Source organism: Caretta caretta, chromosome 8 (assembly GCF_965140235.1).
Source record: "Caretta caretta isolate rCarCar2 chromosome 8, rCarCar1.hap1, whole genome shotgun sequence".
In the NCBI taxonomy this organism is placed as follows: domain Eukaryota; kingdom Metazoa; phylum Chordata; order Testudines; family Cheloniidae; genus Caretta; species Caretta caretta.
In genome coordinates, this window is record NC_134213.1 from 98985195 (window position 1) to 99000667 (window position 15473).

Consider the following 15473-nt stretch of genomic DNA (forward strand, 5'->3'; position numbering starts at 1 on the left):
TAAGGTATTTTTCAAGAATATATGACTGAAATCCAGTTAAAATAATTTTTAGGATTTTTTTTTTCTAAAAAAGGCTTTTCTGCATTCTGGCTTTGATCAGTGTATCCTCTAAAAATACAGTTATCTGACTTTTCTCTTCAATTTGTGTAAATATATTTTAAGCATTATTTACAAGATGAATTACATTAATACAGATCTATAGAGATTCAACAATAGTGAACAGGAAAATCCATTCCAAATGGAAACTAATACTATATGGAAGATAATATTGTAATTGGATAGCTTCTCTTTATCATAGTCTGAGTTACTGAATTTGGGTTCTCTTAAATATGATTATATAAAGCTACTTCATGACATAAGTACTTGCTGTATTTTGGCTTCCTTGAGGGGTTTACTTTGGCATTAGTGATAGAAGAATCCAAAAATGCCTTCAGATCTGTAAAACCCTCAGCTGTTCTGAGATTCACATTAAGAATCTTGCATGGGAATCCCTCACTGAACTTGTTCTCACAGGTGTTCAGGGCAAATGGCTCCCATTAGTGAGATGTAACTTTGAAATTTAGAAATTAAATTTTTTTTAACTAAATCCGTAAAGTAATGTGATTCAGCATAATTTCTAAGCAATGTCTCTGAGCTTCTAGCTGAATTTTTTTTTTTGAGGTCCGCATTCCAAGTACTAATTTCTGCATTCTAACTAAATCAGATGTACCTGTATCTTTCTAAATCTAAAACATTCCTTTTTAACATTATTGAAGACAGCTTTGATAAACTTGCTCTCAGGACTCTCAACTTGGAAACAAGGAGAGCAAATCAGGGAAGGTAGTCAAGACAGCTGAGCAATAAAGGCAGCAAGTCCTAGCAATCTAGCCTCCAGGATCATACAGGAAACTGCCTTAAATGTGACCACTATAGTGGATAGTAAGTTTTCAGTGTTTCAGTTTCTTCAATTGTTTGTTGACCAACTAATTAAAAGGAAAGGCTGATTTCAGAATAAACTAACATTGGGGAACAAAAATGTAGCAGTGTCAGAATCAGCTCAAATAACAGCCACCTGTCTGCAGCCGCTCGAAAAGTCACTGTCCTAGAGGATAAAGTTGAAGATTTAAAAATAGACACTGCTGACTCAATATGACTCTGGGGTTTCCCTAAAAGTGGAAAAACACTGATCCAACAAGCACTTTCCTGAATGGATGCCAAAACTACTAGATCAAGTTACAGATTGGACCCATTGGGTATAAAATGGGGCTGTGCTTGACACTACAGTTGCATGTAAATTATAAGGAGCTCTCTGATATGCCCAACATACCTTTTTTTTTTTTAAAGGCAGCCATAAGCTTGCAAAAGTGTACCATCCCACTAAATCCCTGACTGTTGAACCCACTATTGTAAGAAATAAAAGTTCTGATGATAAAGTGAGAAGATATTTAAAGTTCTGCTAAAAACTTTATTCACCTTCAGACTCTTACTAAATCACAATAGTTTTTTGCAGACTCTAAAAATCCTGCTGATTTGCTAGAGAACAAAAAGTACCACTAGAAGTGGAAATATCAACAGATTAAGGTGAACCTGCTCCAAGGTACCTGCCAAATGGCAAATCTCCAGGGCATTTTTATCAAAGCTTTTATCAGTGAATTCTATTCATGTCTTCAGGAGTGTCTAGTGCTCTGAATACCTCAAATGTTCTGTTACTTCCTTGAACAGGGAGAATTTTCCAATTTCTGTTTGCAAGACAGTATAATTGGACTCCTGGTTTTAAAAGAAAATACAAAAGACCGTAGATATTTACCAATATAAGCAAGAACATACTAGAGAGGGTTTTTTTGTTTAAGCAAACTATTGAACTTTCTCTAGCATCACTTCTCCTTAGCCATTCTCAATTTATTCCAGAGAGAGCTACAAATCATAATATTCAATTAACATTACACTTAATTGATCAACTAAACAATGGATTAAAAAAGACTTTGGGATTATTAAATGCCCTCTCTGCCTCTGGGATTATCTTTTGAAGTATTGGCCAAATTTAATTTGGGACATGAATTGAATTCCATCACTCACCCATTCTTCAATTTTCCATTTTCATATTTTGTTTGAACAGCTCCCGATCAGTCTTTCTTTAAAGATTGGCTGAAGGCCAAGTGTCCTCAGTTATATTTGTTTTGCTCTGTCCTTTGTAATGCTTGTAATAGCTGTCAAATCCTGCAGAATTTCAGGGCATTACAATCCATGATAAAGAACATGAAGTTGTTTTTGTAGATGATGTCCTGCCTTATATGTGAAACACAAGACTGTATTTGATCCCTTACAGAATCCTTGGAGGCTTATACAGCATACTGTTTGGTATACATATAAATATGATATTGTGTATGCACCCATCCATTGAGAGTTTAACTAATTTTTATGTTTTAGTGGTCCTCTGGGGGATTCAGATATCTGAGAAGATGGTGCATACAAATTTTGCCTAGCTTAACTAAAGTAATCATGCTAAATGTGCAACAACTTTTTATATACCTTTACTTTAAGATTTTCAAAGATGGCATAACCTTCCATTACTTAGCTGAGTCAGCTTGATTAAGTGAATGTTTTCCCCTTAATGTTGTACTTTCTTGAAGTCCTCCCAGTAGTTCTACCTGGTTGGTATAAAAAAGAGCTAGGTAAAATTGTCGAGCTGTCTAGAGTAGCTCATGAGCATGAGTGCCAACCTCGAGGCAGACTGTCAAGGAAAGAGGCATAAACCCCAAACTGGTTGTATGTTCTATAATTAGATTTCACCAACCAAGTAACAAGTGTGAACTCTAAAGCACTCTGACAGCTTTAACATGAAATCAGACAATCTCTTTGGGCTCTCCGGTGTATCTTGCCACCCAGGCAAGCCTGCCTTCATAGCAGAGAGTCCCTTTCACCAGAAATCACAATAATATTCACGTTACTCTCTGTCCCAAAGGATCTGTCGCTGACCACATGTTAGTTGTACCTTAGATCTCTTACCAAAGATAACACTTGTAGCCAGTCCTGTGATAACCTAGAAAAAAAGAAATGTTTACAAGATTAAAGCAGGTGCACGCACTCACACACACAAATGAGTTAGTCGTAGGTTGCAAAAGATAATAGAAGCTGCTATAATGTGGAAGCTCTATATGCCTTTTAGGGATAAGCAGCTTGGGGGATCCCTTGCTTATGCTTGGAAATGTTGTCCTCTCCAAATTCCAGGCAGCATAATGATAAAAATTTCTCCTTGACAGGGATTTTTATGCACTCCACCCCCCCACCCCTCCCCGCAGTGTCCAAGCTATGATTGGATAAGTGCTTTTGCACATGTCCTCTTCATGGATGTGGGGAAGCAATCAATGATGTCTTTTGTCCACTTATGTTTCTACAATTGTTTGGTGTCTATATGCCTTCTTTTGTTGGGGAGTGGAAGACATCTCTTGTGGCAAGCTAGTATTTCACATTTGGAAATGCTTCTCTCCTGACTGCTGGGTTTTACAGTTTTAGCCAACACTTCTATAGTTGCAGAGCAAACACTTACAATATTACCTTTATAACATGGGGTACAGATATTATAAGTAAGATTTAATACATGCAGAATCCTACAAACATAAAGTCTAAACGCATTCCTATAGTTCTGATATTAGTTTTAACAATACTAATACGCAGGTGAACCAGGATAGTTTCCAGCTATGCATTTCAGTGTTCCGTGAGGCCCATGGGCCTTGGCATGAGCTGGCACTTGGTCTGTCCAGCCTCGCAAAAATATACATCAGTCAAAAGAACATCAATAATTGTCTTGTCAAAGACCAAACAAAAGGAAATATTAACCTATTCAACTTGAATGTTTGTAACCAAACATCTATAATTGCATGTGTTTGAAACTTTACTACTTTACAGAAACTCAAAGTAGCACATTGCTTTCAGTTGATTCTTTACAATCTGATGTATGTCTTTTGTAGATAGCAAATCTGAGGAATTGTCACAGGCTGAAGTGTCACTAGAGGAGGCTTTGGAATTAATTGAGAAACTTAACAGTAACAAGTCACTGGGGCCAGATGGCATTCACCCAAGAGTTCTGAAAGAACTCAAATGTGAAATTGTGGAACTATTAACTATGGTTTGTAACCTGTCCTTTAAATCAGCTTCTGTACCTAATGACTGGAAGATAGCTAATTTAATGCCAATATTTAAAAAGGGCTCTAGAGGCAATCCCTGCGATTACAGACTGGTATGTCTAACGTCAGCGCCAGGCAAATTCGTTGAAACAATAGTAAAGAATAAAATTGTCAGACACATAGAAGAACATAAATTGTTGCGCAGAAGTCAACATGGTTTCTGTAAGGGAAATCGTGTCTTACTAATCTATTAGAGTTCTTTGAAGGGGTCAACAAACTTGTGGACATAGTGTACTTAGATTTCCAGAAAGCCTTTGACAAGGTCCCTCACCAAAGGCTCTTAGGTAAATTAAGTTGTCATGGGATAAGAGGGAAGATCTTTTTGTGGATTGAGAACTGGTTAAAAGACGGAACAAAGGGTAGGAATAAATAGTAAATTTTCAGAATGGAGAGGGGTAACTAGTGGTGTTGCCCAAGTGTCAGTCCTAGGACCAGTCCTATTCAACTTATTCATAAATGATCTGGAGAAAGGGGTAAACAGCGAGGTGGCAAAGTTTTCAGATGATACTAAACTGCTCAAGATAGTTAAGACCAAAGCAGACTGTGAAGAACTTCAAAAAGATCTCACCAAACTAAGTGACTGGGCAACAAAATGGCAAATGAAATTTCATGTGGATAAATGTGCGTCACTTTACATTGGAAAAAAATAACCCCAACTATACATACAATATGATGGGGGCTAATTTAGCTATAACTAATCAGGAAAAAGATCTTGGAGTCATCGTGGATAGTTCTCTGAAGACGTCCACACAGTGTGCAGCGGCAGTCAAAAAAGCAAATGGGGTTTTAGGAATCCTTAAAAAAGGGATAGATAATACGATGGAGAATATCTTATTGCCCTTATATAAATCCATGGAACACCCACATCTTGAGCACTGCATACAGATGTGGTCCCCTCATCTCAAAAAAGATATAGGCATTAGATAAGGTTCAGAAAAGGGCAACTAAAATGATTAGGGGTTTGGAACTGGTCCCATATAAGGAGAGATTAAAGAGGCTAGCACTTTTCAGCTTGGAAAAGAGGAGACTAAGGGGGGATATGATAGAGGTATATAAAAACATGAGTGGTATGGAGAAAGTGACTAAGGAAAAGTTATTTACATTTCCCATAATATAAGAACTAGGGGCCACCAAATGAAATTAAAGGGTAGCAGGTTTAAAACAAATAAAAGGAAGTTCTTCTTCACTCAGCGCACAGACTGTGGAACTCTTTGCCTGAGGAGGTTGTGAAGGCTAGGACTATAACAGGGTTTAAAAGAGAACTGGATAAATTCATGGAGGTTAAGTCCATTAATGGCTATTGGCCAGGATGGGTAAGGAACGGTGTCCCTCGCCTCTGTCAGAGGATGGAGATGGATGGCAGGAAAGAGATCACTTGATCATTACCTGTTAGGTTCACTCCCTCTGGGGAACCTGGCATTGGCCACTGTCGGTAGACAGGATACTGGGCTGGATGGACCTTTGGTCTGACCCAGTATGGCCATTTTTATGTTCTTATGGCTATAAGATTTTGCTCCCTCAGGAGATTAGGTGACATCCTGTCCTAGGGACCTCTCTGTAAATGTGGAAGAATGCAATCTTGTACCTCAGTGTACTGCCAAAATTATCATTGACTTCCTCGATGTGCAAATTACCTCCGTTTACTCCAGGAGAGGAAAAGGCTAACTCTAAAAGCTGGGATGGCCAAGGACCAGTTGACCATTGCAGACTTTTCCAGGGCTTATTAATAATGAACTTTGAACTACTCAATGAAATTTAACCTGTCTCCTGAAGATTCCTGTATCTACATAGAAGCCAGATACTTTGGAGGCATAGTTACTGAAGGAGAAAATATACAATTAGGAAGAACTCATTAGAAGAGATTCAGGTGGTGGTCTAACTCAAATAAGATCTCTACTGTACAATTTCTTTTTTGAGTATTGCTCAGATGTATACTTGAAATCCTATACCTTCTGCTGGAGACTTTAAAACACAACCATAATCAATGGTAGAAAACTCTTGAATGCCACCCTTAAAGCTTTTATTTGTAACACTTACAAATAAATGAGGTATTTCATGTTGGATGCATGTTACTATCTTCCTTCATTTCTTACTAGAATTATTCCAATCTATATTTAAAATAAACTGTGAGAGGAAGGTGATCTAGTGGTTAGGGTGCTAACTTGGAACTAAAGGAGAGCTGAGTTCAATTCTCTGAGTATCTTCAATGTAATGAAAGTTTTATGTTAGCTGTTTGATTTTAAACATTCAATATTCTGATTCCTGTGTGGCTGTTCCTTTTTTTTTTTTTTTTATGTTGAATATAATAAAACTGAATCTGTTGTGTGGTTAAATTCCTGGAATGAAGTTTAGTATTTTTTTTGTCTGTCTCTAAATAAAATATAGTTTTAATAGACTATAGTAGCAGCATCGTGATAAGTTATTTCTCAGATCTTCTCTGTAAGTCTGTTAATATTAAATAGATTACAAAACGTATGTATGATCATAAATAAAAACTAATGTAATAATATTTAAGTCCCTAGTATTAACTCTTAAGTACAAAGTGTGCATAAACTTAGCCTAAAATGTTAACCTCTGGGGCCTTGGCAGTGAAATAGTGGATTCATTTTAGCACCCAGATTAAAATGCATCAGTTCTAATGTAAAATGCATTCATTTTGAAAGGAAGCTGTGGAAATACACTGGAGAGAACTTAGTCACTTTAGAGTAGAAAATATGTGCACTCTTCCCTGGTAGCCTAATGATGGGGCAGGTGTATGTTGCAGCAATTCAGAGTGCTAACCTGTGATGATCTCTTTTACAGGTTGATTCTGGTAACACTGGAAGAGTGGTGGCTTCTGATGCTGCTGCTTTCTTGAAAAAATCTGGGCTGACAGACTTAGTACTTGGAAAGGTATAATGAGTAATATTACGCCTTTAATTATGCTGCCTATAGCTGTTGTCAATTTCATTTCAGAATTGAATTACTAGTGTATATATATTTCATAATCTCATTTTATTTTTATATATATACACACACACACACATATATACAATTTGCTTTTATATATTGCACCTCTCAACCAAAGTACCTTAAAATCACTGATACAACCTCTGTGGATAAATAGTATTGTACTTACTGTGCAAGTTATGCTATGAAGATTAAGGTTTGATCCTATAAAGTACTAAGCACTCTGAGGGTGCTCTGCACTTCCTATGTAGTATGTTACTTGTGACCATATAACCAGTAAATGACAGAGCCCAGGTACTTTATTTTAAATGGTAGAAAATATATATTCTAAGGACATTTTGGTCATTTGGAACTCTAACATGCATTTTATACTAGATACAAACCTACATTATAGAATTTTATTAGGTAAGTTGCGCAGGTACTTTAGTTATAAAATGTGACTTTTCCTTAAACTATAACTGATCAAAATTTTCTATAGTACATGAAAAATGAGGACAGAGTGGTGACCTTAATTCCATGATTTATAAACTATTGACAAATTTGCAGCTAGCCTAAAAATTGTCATGTGATTGAGTAAATAAATTGAACTCTGAGTTTGTTTAAACTTTTAATTTGTAGACTGTAACAGATTGTAAAAATTTATATTTACATTTACTTTAAAATATTGAGCTCCGTGACCTTAACGTGTTTCTCTGCGCTGCTTTGTGGGCTCCCCGAGTTTGATTTTCAGTTTTGCTCTTTCAAAGAATAAAGAATGCAATTCTTGGATCCCCAGTTACTTTTTAATCTTCAGAAACTTAAAATTGTTGGTTTTTTTTTTTTTGGGGGGGGGAAACTTGTTATGGCAATATAAATAAAACATACAATACCCCTTACAGTAGTGTGGTGTCCAAAAGGGATTTTTTTCCACTTTGAAATGTATATCTTGTGTACAAAGGTACGTTAAAGATTTAATGGTTAAATTACTGGATTCTGTTTCCGTTGTGTATTTAATAAGAAATCATTAGGCATGATTAGCAGATTCTGTGGAAAGTGGAGTAAAATTACTGAAGTAATGTAAAACAAGCAACAGTTGAAGAATGAAGTGCATTGGGCCAAATACTCCTTAACTCTCTTTCGATGGCTTGCTCGGTGTTTTTTGACAATTGGACAAATCTAGTTAGCTAATGGATTCAAGTTCCATTGTCTCTTATCTTTGCTCTTCAATTTAACTATTAGTTGCATAAAATTATAAGAGTATTTACATTTGTCAATATAAATGAGTCATTATTATGAAGAATTTGCAGTCCTAGGATTAGAGATTTATACCTGAGTTACATTCCTTGTCTAAGTAGGATGAGGATTTGTCAGTTAGCAACAATTTTGCTGGCACAACTATAAACCATGTTTTTTTTAATTCTTTTTTAATTTAGATTTGGGATTTAGCTGATACGGATGGCAAAGGTATCCTGAACAAACAGGTAGGATTATTTTAACTGTTTCATTAAGGGAATAAGTTTGTTTGGATGAAAAATTTCTTGTTTAAAATATTAGCAAACAGATTTTTTTTTTAAACTAGAATTCAGAGGAATACAGAATTTCCTTAAGAATGCAGTAGTTTGTTTTGTTGGAAGCAAGGATAAAGGATTTTTAAACCTAATGCTTCCTGTAAAAAGGCTAATATTTCTAGTTTGAATGTCCCTACAATTAATTTGAAAAACACAATTCACTGGTGTTGATTTCACCATTCCTACTTGGCCTCAGTGTCACTATACAATATAATACATTGAGAACCATGATGCTATACTCAGGAATAAGTTAAAGTTCTTCTTCGAGTAGTGTCTCTATGGTTGCTCCATTCTACCTACACATTTTGAGCAGCGATTTCTCATAGCAGTGTCCATTTGGTCCACGCACGCGTGGTAGTCAGTCGTTCTTGTGCCCCCTTCGATTGTGTTATAGCACTGCGGGGGCGAACCGCCCTCAGTTCCTTCTCAGCCTGAGACGGAGCTTTAGCAGTTGTCCTGCTGTGATTTCCTCAACTCTGGTCTTCTCTCTGACTGATGGTTAGTAGTAGTGTTAGTGCTAGCTTTGCATAGTAAGGAAATGTGAGAGAGCTTCTTGCTTTAAAAAAAAGGTTCATTTTCTCTACGTAGTTTCTACTTCTTACTGAGAGGGAATGCCTGGTTCTCCTGGCTTCAAGTGCTGCCTGTCTTGCTGGGAAGCAATTCTGGTCCATGACGGACACTCACACTGTATCTGTTGTCTTTGAGAATTGCATGTTCATCAGAAGTGCAACTTTTGTCTGGCATTGAAATCAAGAGCCAGAAAAAATACAGAGAAAGCTCCACCTTCTCATGATGGAGAGCTCTCTACATCTGGCCTCCAACCCAGGCCAAGGGACATCCCCCCACCCCCCCATATGTCGGTCCCCACGCAAGTCTGCTGTCTCGGAGCCCCACAGTTCCAGGGCATCTAAGAGGAAGACAGGACTCCTCTCATAAGCCCTTGAAAGAACATACCCTGGATTCGCCAGCTAGAGCACCCATCTCTAAAAAGCTGAGGTCATCAGTTTCCTCAGCTACCCCAGCATCACAATCAGGTGCTGTTGAGCCTCCTTATTCCTTAGGTACCCAGGGCACAGCTAGACTGCAAAGTGGCAAAGCCATGGGCCCAGAGAGACCATCTGGACTGTTATCAGATCATGGTGGCAAGAAGAGCTCTTCCTCGGTACCAAAGAAGCCCACTTGGGCTCTGACCATGCCTCCCTTGGAGCACACAAGACCTTCGGTACTGTCAGCAACTGCGCTTCCTTCCTAGCTCCCAGCCTCTGTGGTACTATAGCCAGCCTCAGCCATGACTACCTCACCTCAGACTTCAGCCTCAGTACCGATCACCCTTGCGGTACAGCAGGAGTTCCATTTTCCCTAGGACCTGGCTTTATCTGAGATACCTGATTCTGTGCTTCTGAGCTCCAAAGGTGCTGTTGGTACCGAGAACAACCAGCTTACCTGAACTTCGCCCAGTACCAGCTATTACCTCAGACCTCTCCTGGTGCTCCACCATTCCTGAGTGAACTTGAGGAAGAGGATTCTGATGAAGACCTTGCCTCGGTCTCCTAGGTGTCGGTTCAGGGCTCTCCTCCTCACTCCTAGAGAAGTCCCTTCCCAGACGCCTCTGCTGAAGCTACAACTGTTCATAGCCCACATTTACCACCAGGTGCCTACTCCCATGCCGTATGCACCTCCTCCCTGGCCATATTGGGACCCATGGGTGGCTTATCACCAACAATTTTTTAAGTGCCACCCACCATAGAGAGGCATCATCTACTCCCTCCAGGAGGCTAGGGCCAGAGAAGGGATCTACTCTATGGCCAATATCTTCTCTTCATCTCTTGATGAAGCAGTCATGCTTCCTCCTCCAACCCTGGCAGTTTATTTTAAACTTTTACAGGACCTGGTCAAGAGGATTCCAGATTCGCCTCAAGGCGTTAGAGCCTCATCATAAGCTCCTCAACCTCCTCCATTCACCCTCATCGGCCTGTATAGCCTTGCCTGCTAGTGAGGCACACCCCAGCTTCTATTCTGCCTACATGCAAAAGAGCAGATAAAAAGTATTATGTCCTAGCAAAGGAATCAGGGTTATTTTCCCATCCCTCACCTAACTCCTTAGTAGTGGTAGGCAGCACCATGCTAAATCCACACCTTGCGACAAAGACCACAAGTGCCTGGATTTACTCGGGAGGAAGTCTTACTCCTCAGTCTGCCTACAATTTAGAATTGCCAATAGTCCGGCCTTGATGGCAAAATACAACTATGGGAACTATACCAAGCTGACCTCATTTGTTGACCCACTACCAATACAACACAGAGAACAGTTCCAGGCTATTGTTGTAGAGGGCCAACTTCTTGCCGGGACAACCCTACAAGCCTGCTGTTACGTCACTGATATTTCCGCTTGTTCAGTTGCTACAGTGGTGGTGATGAGAAGAGCCTACTGGCTCCAGCTCTCTGGATTCCTGAAAGTGGTTCAGAGTTCAGTTGAGGACCTTCCTTTTGATGGGTCTAAGTTCGCACATAGCACAGACTAGTCTGTGCTAACATCGAAGGACTCTAGAGCGACCTTGCGTTCACTTGGTATCTATACTCCCATGTACAAGAGAGAGCTCAGCAAGTCTCAGATGGCCCAGAGACCCCGCCCCGTCCAATTCCCCGCCTGCCAGATGTTATATGAGTCACACTAGAGAAGGCAGAGATTTCAGAGAAGGAAACGGTCCTCTTCTCAGCTTCGCTGCTGTCCACCTCCAAGAAGTAATTTTGATGGATTGGTCAAGGGTTTGAACTGCCATCGTCGTCCCCTTCTGCTGCACTGATTCACCAGCCTTCCTTCCTTCGGTGACCGCCTCCATCATTTCACACGAGCCTGGGAGTTAATCACTGTGGACAATTGGGTTTTGGAGATCATCTCCACAGATGACACCATCCTCTTTACTTCATTTCCACCAATGAACCCCTCCTACCCCATCCCTCTTCAGGGATCCCTGTTATGAGAGTGTGCTTTATCAAGAAATAGACTCTCTCTTATGCTTGGGAGCTATACGACCAGTCCCCATGCTGCACAGAGGGAAGGTGTTTTATTCAATGTACTTCCTGTTACCAAAAAGGTGTGGAGGTTGGAGACCCATCCTAAACCTGAGACTACTCAACACCTATGTGAAGGTACAGAAATTCAAAACGATGGTGCTAGAGGAAGGGGATTGGTTCTCAGCCCTCAACTTTCAATGGCCGTATTTCCACATTGTTATCCACCCATCCCACAAGCGGTTCTCTGCTTTATTCTTGGCCAGGTTCACTTCCAATACAGAGTGCTCTCCTTCGGCATATCATTAGCCGCAGGGGGCTTTCTCAAAGATCGTGGTGCTGGTAGTAGCACAGCTCCACAGGAAAGGATGACTGGTTGCTGAAGGGTGGCTCACTGGAAGTGATGTCTCAGGCAACTTTTGAGGCCATAGACTTCTTCCTCGAAAGGGGCCTACAACCGAATATACAAAAGTTAACCTTGACCCCTGTGTAAAACTTAGAGTTCATAGAGGCACATCTCAATTCAGTGATAGCAAGAGCCTACCTTCTCTGCACAGGTTTGTGGCTCTTTCCAACATAAGAAACACAATTCATCTCAGCTCCCAAACCACTGTCAGGAATTGCATTCAGTTATTGAGACATATGGCAGCCATTACGTACATTACAGAACATGCAAGACTTTGAATGCCCTGCCTTGAAGGGTGGATCAGAACTGTCTATTCACCCACTAGACAGTCTAAATATGCTTTTTTCCATACCTACCTTTTGTAAAACAATCCTTCAACTGGTGGAAAGACCATCATAATTTGTGCACAGGAGTTCCATTTGCAAGTCCTCCGCCAATGATCATTATGATGACAGATGCCTCTCTGCTACGGTGGGGAGCACATCTGGACGCTTACATGATCCAGGGCAAGTGGATGTCGCAAGAGATGATGCTACATATCAATCTGCTGGAACTCAGAGTACTTGGATATGCCTGCCTCCAATTCCTACTACAAAACAGGGGCGCAAACACAAAGATTATGACAGATTATCATGTATGTTTGATATCAACTGCCAAGGAGGAGCAAGATCCACCTTCCTTTGCACTGAGGCTGTCAGGCTTTGGAACTGGTGCATATGCAACCAGATTATCAACACAGCAGCCTCTCTCTCAAGGATTCAGAATGTGACTGCGGATGCATTCAGCAGACACTCCTTGTGAGACCATGAGTGGGAAACAGACCCCAGCATATTATACTACATATTCTGTCAATGGAGCACCCCTCAGATAGGCTTGTTCACCATAGAATCAAACAAGAAATGCACCAACTTCTGCTTGAGGGGTGGATTGGGTCACCAATCCTTAGGGGTTGCTTTTCACCTTCAGTGGTCATCAGCCTTACTAAATGCATTCCTACTGACCCTCCCTAATAGCCAAAGTTATGCTCAAAATAAAGATAGAGGCTAGGGTCATTCTAATAGTTCCAAACTGGGCCAGGAAAATGTGGGTGCCTTACCTTATACAGCTGTCTGTTTGCTCTCAAATTACTCTTCACACTGCTCCCCATCTCCTTTCCCAGGAGGGTGGGAAGATTTTTCATCCTAATCTCTTAATGCTTCGTCTCAAAGCATGGTTGGTCAATGGCTCATGGGATTAGATACAGCCTGCTCGAAAGACATAAAAAGAGTACTATTACACAGCAGGAAACAGTCTACTTGCTACACACATTCTCAAAAATGGACATGCTTTTCCACCTGGTGTGACTGCAGACAGATTCCACCAACGACTGTATCACTTTAGGAAATCGTGGAATACACCCTAATGCTGAAAATCTTGGGTCTGTCTATGAGCTCTAGAAGAGTCCAGCTGGTAACCATCATGGCTTTCAACCACCCAATAGAGGGTTATTCTGTCTTCACCCACCCGACCACAGCAAGATTCTTTCGAGGTTTGGGAAACCTTTTATCTGCCAGTCCAACTTCCTACTCCAGTATGGGACCTCATTCTGTTCCTTAAATCCCTTACAAGACAGATGTTTGAACCTTTGGCTATTTGCATGCTGCTCCATTTGTCAATTAAGATGGCATTCCTGATAGCCATCATGTTGGCGTGACATGTTGGAGAATTAGGGGTCCTAATTGCATACCCTACTTGAAATGATTTTTAAGGACAAGGTCATGCTGCGGCTTTGCCCCAAGTTCTTACCTAAGGTTTCTTCCAAGTACCATCTTAATCAGCACATTCACCTGCCTGTCTTCCACACCAAATTGCGTCTAAATCTCCAGGATGCACTGCTGCACACCCTGGCCTTCTACCTAGACAGAACAAAGCCCTTTGTGAAGTGATGCATCTCACTAGCAGATAAGTCAAAAGGGTCAGCAATCTCTAAACAGAGACTTTTTCCAAATGGATATCAAGCTGCATTAACTCTTGTTAACAGTCTTGCAGTGTTCAACCACCTTCGGTTATACGCACTCATTCTACAAAGTTTATTGCTACTTCTACAGCCTTCCTCAAAAATGTGCCAGTTATTGAAATCTGTAAAGCCACTACTTGGGCATCTGTTCATATGTTCACTGAACACTATGCAATAACTCACGACTCTGCCTGTGATACTGTGTTTGGCTTGGCTGTGCTATCCTCCATACTGGACTTGACTTAGAAGCCCACTCCACTTTAGAGTATACTGCTCAGTAGTCACCTAGAGTGGAGCACCCATAGGGACACTATTTGAAGAAGGAATGGTTATTCACTTTGTGCAATAACTGTGGTTCTTAGGGGAGCACCCATAGGGATACACATCTCAATCTGCCCTCCTTCCCCTCTGCTTCGGAGTTTTCTGCCATGGGGCTTTGCAGTAGAAAAGGAAATTAGGGCAGTTTGCCCACACAGTACTATGTAACAATAGCTCAGGGCATGAGACTGACTAACACACATGCACGGGCTGAACAGATACTGCTGTGAGAAATCTCTGATCAAAGCCACTGGGGGTGAGCACCACTGAGAGAAGAAGTTATACCAACCTAACCCCTGGAGTAGCTATCACTGTCAGTGGGTCTCACGTCGACGTATCTGCTGCCTCTCGTGGAGGAGAATTAACTATGCTGACGGAAGAAGCTCTCCCATTGTCGTAGTAATGTCTTCACTAAAGCCCTACATCAGCACAGCCGCTGCAGCAATTTAAGTGTAGCCTGCCCTTAGTAATGTTAAAGAATAGACTGACACATACCGAATACATTTTTGAGCAAATGTCTCTTATGTTAGTCAGTCAGTCAGAATTTCAATTTGAGATGGTCCTCCAATCCAGTAAATATGTGGTGATAAACAGGCAGAGACCAAGGCATGGAAAGAGAATGGCTTATGGAGGAAAATATTTTCATCTGAGAACATTTGTCCCACCTTCCTGCCCCAAAGCTGCCTCATATCTGTTAAGGCTGTGGGTTGCTATTTGTTGCCTCTCAAGATTGATTGCTATGTTGTTTGAGCCCTTTCTGAGGCTATTAAGATATTTCTGAAAATGTGGTACTTCCCATTTCCAAGAATGTATAGTGTAAAAAATGAGTCGTTCTCTCTCTCGGCATGAATGCAATAAAACTTGGTGACTGGAGCTTCATTTCAGTAGAGCAGAGTTTTTTGTTTTGTTTTTTGTTTTGTTTTTTTCTCTTCCTTGCTGCACCGTTAAATATTTTGGCAGACCTTTCAGTAAGATGTTAAGGTTTTCTAGAGTTGCTACTGTGTAATGGTTGATACTTTTAATGTTACTGTAAGTCATTTGAAATAAATTAAGGCTTAATAATAAAGTATATTAGTTTAACA

The 15473-nt window shown here is 40.3% G+C and overlaps 1 protein-coding gene across 4 annotated transcripts in view; it reads left to right on the forward strand.

Moving 5' to 3' along the window:
• Positions 1–15473, forward strand: part of EPS15 (epidermal growth factor receptor pathway substrate 15) — a 108595-nt gene that overhangs the window by 12849 nt on the left and 80273 nt on the right. For all 4 annotated transcript variants that reach the window (XM_048860176.2, XM_048860181.2, XM_048860179.2 and 1 more), the window contains exons 3-4: positions 6966–7055; positions 8525–8572. In XM_048860176.2, the coding sequence (XP_048716133.2) occupies positions 6966–7055; positions 8525–8572 (138 nt within the window). The remainder of the gene's footprint in view (positions 1–6965; positions 7056–8524; positions 8573–15473) is intronic.